Source organism: Pieris brassicae, chromosome Z (genome assembly GCF_905147105.1).
Source record: "Pieris brassicae chromosome Z, ilPieBrab1.1, whole genome shotgun sequence".
Classification (NCBI taxonomy): domain Eukaryota; kingdom Metazoa; phylum Arthropoda; class Insecta; order Lepidoptera; family Pieridae; genus Pieris; species Pieris brassicae.
Window position 1 is genome coordinate 5,384,156 of NC_059680.1, and position 7,701 is coordinate 5,391,856.

The following is a 7,701-nucleotide window of genomic DNA, read 5'->3' on the forward strand; positions in this document are numbered from 1 at the left end:
TATGACACCGTTAAGTTATACACATTATAATTAATCTCGCGATATTGTAGATTGACGAAAGCTTGTGGTCATACACGATAATAATTTGATGAATTCATAGATGCGTAAACGTATCTAAAACAAACCAGTTTATTGTCATCTCAACTAAATGGCGAGAGCACGGATATACTTACATTCTAATTAATAGAAGTGTTCAACAGGTAGTGAAATTCTGTTATAGCTCACACATTAGATATAATAGTAAAACAACAATCGTTTATTTATTTTTAAATGCATGTAAAGTTCTGTTTTAAAAATCTCGCATGAATTTTTTTACTACGGAGCTGGTAAATGAAGACTTGAGAGCAACATAAGAGATTCGTGCTCCTAAATAGTCTACATTTAGGATCATAATATGTAAAGTATAATATTAGCCCCCTAGATTTATTTCACCAGTCCACCGAACATACCCTTAGACAAGACTTCAGAAACAACATCTCAGTTTCTGCTTAACCGCCTCTAATTGATGTAAAATTTTCACTTCGCTTTCAATTATTTGGTTCAGCAATAATCAATTGAGATCCCGACACTACAACATTAACGCAATTTATACGTAGTCCAAATCGGTCTACATTTCAATAAAAGTAGACTTTTTGCTTTGTGACGAGACGAGAGATTTTAGAGTTGTTTAGTTAATTATGATATTATAATAAATGAGACAAACAACATGATAAAAGTACATAATATTGTGTATAATTTAATTCTTAGTAAATATCAAGGGGATCAAAATAGAAAGCTTTTAGAATATTAAAAGTATCTTAATGATATTCAAAACAAACAATTATTCCCGTGTTTTATAAATCAACCTTTCTAGCATTATCTACTTTTCGACATTTATATGTGGTTTTTATATTCTAGTAACCAAACCTATATATTTCCTACATAATAAATGAATTACTAATCCTAAGTTGGGTGCGTCTGATGATTTAAAAGTAGAACTAAAGCACAGGTACTATATGTATGTATTACATATACCTGGCTATCTCTTAATCTGTATTCGAAATCATGTATTCTCCGATCTAGCATAAGGCAAAGCTCAAATCATAAGTTCTGATCAATGATCATTGTTAGTCAAATAATTGGGCCGTTATAAGTCAAATAACTAAGCAGTTTAGGCATTACCTGTTAGCTTTAAATTTCCTGCCACATCGGTCGCTAGTGCTATCCAAGCCAGAACTCATAGAAATTGCTCTCGGTGTCAACATCGCTTCTTGAATGTATTCTTCATTTAAACCTGGAAATGTAATGGTATTTATTTTAATACGACGCTACACATGAACGATTGGCTCAGGGCTGGGTGGACTCAAGGACACAACACACACATCGATTGAGAAGAAATACAACCATTATGCGTTCATTTTTTTCTCCTCCTAAACTGTGATAACTAACTAAAAAACATAAAGATTACTTTTATTGTATGTATTCTATATCAATTTTACACGCAGTAACTGTTATTTGATGAGCTTTATACATTATTGATGCGAAAATTTTGCTGGTGAAAAGCTCGGCTGACAAAACAAATACAGTCAAATAACCAGAAAACATTTCGCATTAAAAAAACAATACATAATTTGAAAGAAAACAATTTTTGAACCGGATTAAAGCTATTTGTATTATTATAAACTTATAATTATTTTACATAATTTTAAATTAAAAATTTTCCGACGCTTCGCGTGCTTTACAGCGTGCGTGGTCACGGTGACTGTTCCGGTAATCCGGTAAAAAAATTTTTTCTTTCATTGTGTAAAAGCTATGTTAACCAAAGACAATACTATGTGAATACATAATTTATTAATGTTACTAAGACAACATACGCGATAAAAAACAATTCTGTTTATCTAATTAGATTTAAGGTGAACCTACTTGAACCTGAAGGAGCGACTTTGAGTAGCGCTGTTAGTCTGAATTCTTTAATTACGTATTAACGTACAGACTCGACTACTCTATTCTACATATAATAAGTTTGTAAAACCATAACCTTCTAATCACCGTGAAATGGGGTATGGGGCTAACACGCTTATAAACCAAACTGTACTTAAGGAGTTGTTAGTTATTCCAGAGTTCGATCTGTCGTTTATAAGTCTAAACAATCCTTGTCCACTAAAAACATATTAAGTCAAAATTAAAAATAAATAATAATAAACTTACTAAGGACACTATTAGACATATTTTGAATGGAGACAGTGGACGTGCTATTTTCTGGACTCATGTTTAAAGATTGGTCTTTGTGTACTGCATTGCTTGATGTGCTCGTGACTGTAGACTCGGAGATTAAACTGGTCTCACTTTTGCTACCAGCCATAGGGCCCTGAAATTATTTAATTAACAATTATTAAACGTGGACCACTGAGAAATAATCACCTTTACATAAGTTTCTAGTTAACCTACGAGAAAAAAAATTGAAAATTATAACAAAGATACATACAATATATCTTGTGCCTATATATACATATAACTATTCATTATCGAGCATAAAGCATTCACCGATAAAGCAATGAGACAGTATTAGCCTTTTTAAATTTGGTAAATATTTTTTTTAACTACACTTAAATAAATATAAATATATTTATATATATATTAAATATAGTTTAAAAAGGCTCTGATCCAATCAAACGCGACATTTCCACGTTTGGGATAAGATTGTGGGTCTCATTTCGGAATCTTACCTTCAGTATATACGCTCCCGATTGTCAAAACGAATTTTGACAGACGCTATGTATGACTACCGTATGTATCTAAGTCATACTTGGCGCTAAGTCTGAATAAAATATAAGATTCATATAGATTTTTAATTTATCAATGATTGACCAGTATTCTTTAGCTCAATTTGTATTTTCGATTTTTGTACTCGTATTTATGTAATTTATATTAGTTAACATGTCCTGAAAAACCTTTGATAAGTTTAAATGCGATGACAATTAATAGTCATAACACAGCAATGTAATATGCAAGTGTAAATATCTTATAATCATTACAAGTAATCAATCAAACAATTCATTTTAAATTAACCTTTAAAATATGTAAAACATGAAGTAAAAGGAATCGTAGTACCAAGAATTTGCTATAGTTTTAGCTTAAAGACATTACAGTTATCATAGGCATAAATTAATTCAATGATGGTTTTACATTGGCATAAAGTATATATTGAAATTATAGTCAGTTATTACCTGAAAATTTTAAATACTATTATATTTAAAATTTAATTATGTATATAATAAATATAATTATGTAAATAATAATGTATTGTAGCGCACTATTGACTTATTGGGTTTACCAAGTGCTAATAGATTTCCTATTGCCGATGCAATTAATTAGATCATGTAGTACATAAGTTACTTTACAAAGGACCGGATGTGCAACTACTGGAAATAGAATAAAAGGAAATCATTTAGTTCCATCAATCCAAAAGAAAGTTCTGAAGCTGATGTCCCGGCAACAATAGATTACATCTTACACGCATGCATGCAAAGAAAAGTATCTCTTGTTTTTATTACAAATATAAACGCCCAAACTGATATCGTATTTAAAACATATTTTGAGTTAAACTTTATGAAAATATTGAACTTTGTAGAAAGTACCAATTACAAGAACAAGATGTACATCAATAACGACATCATATCTTTATAACGAACTTGTCTTTACCTGGAAAAGCTGGAATATTTTAAAAATAAATGTATATTTATTATAACATCGACATTCCCTATACAAAATCCTTTACAGATTTACAGGTACCCGTTTCTAAAGGCCAAAGTTTGATAAATCGTTAAAACTCGAATAGTCGAAAATATGCCTTCAGTCGAATGGACGAAGTTTACGAACTATTCTGCACTGTTGTTGAGAATTGTCGATAAACTAAATAATATTATAAAGCGACTACAAAACAGAATTATTATTAACCAAAATATTATATTTAAATATAATACAATAGTTATCGAACCGCGATAGTTCATCAAAATATCATTTATTTAAATAATCTTCTGAAAATTTAATTTTGACTTTAAATTGTAAAAACACCTTAATATCTATGGCTTAAGATGTATTTTACAATGCAAAATCAGTCTTTCTTAGAGGGACTAACAGCGGTACTTTATAACTCCTAATATCGTTCGTTATTTGTTCAGCACGGGCCCAAGGCTAATGCTCCAGCGCTACGGATTTTGGAAAAACTATACCAAAATTGCACACAGAAACCTCGGGATTGCTGTCGTTATGAAGATTCATAGTTATAGGGCACCCTGGGTAGCAGTGATAATAGCCAATGTATATGTATATCGTGTTATGTGGCTTGGTAAGGTATTGTTTAGTTTTGTTCTTTTTGTCGTCGATTAAAATTTCGCTAACGTCTGTTCAAACATTTTCAATCTTACAATTAATGAAAATAATTGAATAATTCCGATATAATTTTATCCCATGACAATAATATTAAATGCGTGATACTGGCCTAAAATACAAATGGCGAATGTTATAAAAACCAATAAAAATGTCGAATGATAAAAGCGAGTAATAAAAAACTAGACCAGGCTATATAAATATAAAGAACTTAAATTGTTTCGTAAGGCATGCGTAATGCAAATAAATTGTGACATTGATAACAGATTACTAGACCTTGGTTTAATTATAACACGATGATAATACAACGCTGTTTGGACATTCTCATCGACCTGATATAACACCTAAATCAATTTTATTGGTTAAAATACATTTTATGTGCGTTCATAAAGATATCAATATCAATGGAAATCATTTTTAGATAGGCAAACAAGTAATCGTTTTATTATTTATATATATTTTGATGTTAAATTGTTTTGGAAAATAACCGAAATATTTTTAAGATTAATTATAATATGTAACAAATTCTTAGAGTAGCGAAATAAAATTGTATATTTGTTTAGAAGAAATAATTAAAATTTTAGTATAAAAAACTGTGTGAAAATGACAGAAGACTGAAAATATTATTAGTACGTAAAAGTAAATATATTTTTTAAAGGTAATAAATAGTAGGTAGGTTAGGTTAGTTGTTAGTTATGGTAAAATTAAACTTTTAGGAAACTAAAGCAATAAAACATTTTAATGTTATAATCACGTCCCGTATCCTATTCTTCTTGGTACTTTACCACATTGTTAATAGACAAGATTATGGCTATTTTCTATTATCGCAAATCTTATTGACAGCAGTCTTCATCACGTTTTGTATGCTGTTGTACTTAATATGATACCGGAGAAAAATTAATTGTTTTAAAATTACTGTGTTACGGTATGTATATAGGACAATTTATTAAAGTATTTGAAGTATGCATACGTGAACTATTTAATAATCAATTACTACACAAAAAACTGTACTTATAAATATAATTCAAACTTATAAGAATAAATGAAATAATATACTTTAAATTTAACGGTTTTACTTCGTAAAAAATGTTTTAGTGTATAATATAAATTAGAAAATATTACTTACGGGCAATTGCGAATAATCCTTAATTTCTTCATTGTTTCCTAAATTATTTTCATCCAGGGACTGCAAAGACTTCGAATTGTTTTTTACTGACGACTGTTTTCGAAATAAATGTGTTGTGTTGCGAAAGAAGCTACCCATCTTCTTTCTGAAAAAGGATGATTTTCGTTCCAACGGCAATTTACCACAACTGTGCAAATCTAATTCTGATTGGGTGAACCGACGATCCAAAACTGATTGGTCTAGCGACATCTTCCTGGTTCGCAGGGTCGAGGGCAAACTATTTAAAATTTCACTCTTACATCTTGCATCAGGAATCATAGACTCGCTTCGTTTAACTGGTTCCAGTTTAACCAGCTTATTGTTCTCGACATATTTAAGACTATTTGGTAAATTTGCTTCGGAATTACTTTTAAATCTTTCCAATGCCGGATATGGTTCGTGATTAATTGGTTCATTTAAATTACTGGGTGCGCTCGCGTACTCTGGATATAACACAATTACATCGTGGTTCATAGCGTATGGTGGTTGTAAAATCTCGTTCTCATCCTTAAGGGTACCGTCAAAACAATCTTCACTATCACTGAAATCCGTGTTATTCATCACTCTGCTCCCAGTGGGTGCCTTTAAACGCATACTACTATTCATTTTTACATTTCGCAATATTTCTCTGATTTTTATATTCTCTTTTATACACTTGACGTCTGACACGTATTTTTCTTTTGCGTTTGAAGATTTTCTTAGTTTTTGCTTAAGCCTATCCATAGTCGAATACTTTAATTTAATTTCACGTAAAAAACACCGACACATCTAGGTCATGAATGCAAGATAATGATTATAACCACAACCCATTGGGAAGATTTTTATCACTAGCTCGATTCACGTTATACAAGTATAACTTATTTTATCGTAGTGAAGGAAACATAATATTACGATAACACTATCAAACTGAAAGCGAAGAAAATTGAGCGTTTGATTGTCGCCAGGTATAAAAACTCAGTATGCGAGAGCGTCCACAACCGATCCACCGTATAATTTTACTGCGTTTTATTCTGTTCTTGCATTTAAATTATTGTAATGTTATTAAAAAAAACATGACGCCACATAGAAAACGAATGCTAAGCAGATCATATTTAAATTATTTTTAAAATACTGTTCGTTTAAAACCTACTCGTACATTCTTGGATCTTGATAATATACTGATAATATTGTATCTTCAGTTATACATCGTTATCTATACTCGGTAATATTATATTATAAACTAAAAAAGTCACAGGTGTTTCTGTACTTTAAAACCGCTATTTCTATTGTAAATATTATTTGAATAGTCAATAATTTAACAAACGATATCCCTTTTTTTCGGTACGATAAAAATCAGTTAAAGATGTTTAAGTATAGTTAATTATTGTTCATACATATTATTTATACAGAATTGTAAGCCAACTACTTCTATGAACGTCTCTTATAGAAGTTATATTAGTTATTAATAAATTAGTTCCATTTAGCACTTCATATATTAAAATATATATCTGTTTAAAACAACGTTTGTCAACTTATTGGAAAATGCTTGACATACGCTAATCCTTAAAAAAGGGAACTTCATAAATCATCATATTACATCTTAATAACGTAGCGTGGGTACAACTAATTATAAATTGATACCAACTATATGTTTATTCATATATTTCAATAAAAATAATACTACTTCTATAAAAAACATATCAACAAGATTGTTTATCGAATTAAAATAAAACATACTAGATATCAATCACAACATACGTACCTTTGAAGACGGCTGTAGATGGGTCATATGTGTTTGGACTTTAATTAGTGTAAAAGGCTGATAGTCTCCACAGTGGGATACAGGCCCAGGTTGTGAATATGTCAAGGATTCCAGTGCTAATTGCACTTGCTTTACTAGAATTGTAAGTGTATAGTTGACTCAGTGTCGGATAAGCCGTCAGTATAAACGCTTAAACGCTAAAAACGTTTTGTCCATGAAGGCAAAAATCTTCTGTGGCAAATTAGTTTTTGTTTCAGTGCATGTATTATAATATAATCTTTGTTACTTTTTTATTAATTTTGCAAATTTAAAGGCAAGTATCCGTTTACAAAAAGATTGTTGCCCTAGTTGCTTGAGTGGATAGTTGCCCTAGGGACAATTATAAATTCTTTCATAAGCATAATAAAGACATTCTTTTCTTTCTCGA

The 7,701-nt window shown here is 30.3% G+C and overlaps 1 protein-coding gene across 1 annotated transcript in view; it reads right to left on the reverse strand.

Moving 5' to 3' along the window:
- LOC123718682 overlaps positions 1 to 6,380 on the reverse strand; it is a 44,607-nt gene extending 38,227 nt beyond the window's left edge. Inside the window, exons 1-3 of the mRNA XM_045675384.1 lie at positions 5,495 to 6,380; positions 2,188 to 2,347; positions 1,162 to 1,273 (exon numbers count right to left, since the gene is read on the reverse strand). Coding sequence (XP_045531340.1) covers positions 1,162 to 1,273; positions 2,188 to 2,347; positions 5,495 to 6,301 — 1,079 coding nt within the window. The 5' untranslated portion in view covers positions 6,302 to 6,380. The remainder of the gene's footprint in view (positions 1 to 1,161; positions 1,274 to 2,187; positions 2,348 to 5,494) is intronic.
- Positions 6,381 to 7,701: the final 1,321 nt, after the last annotated feature.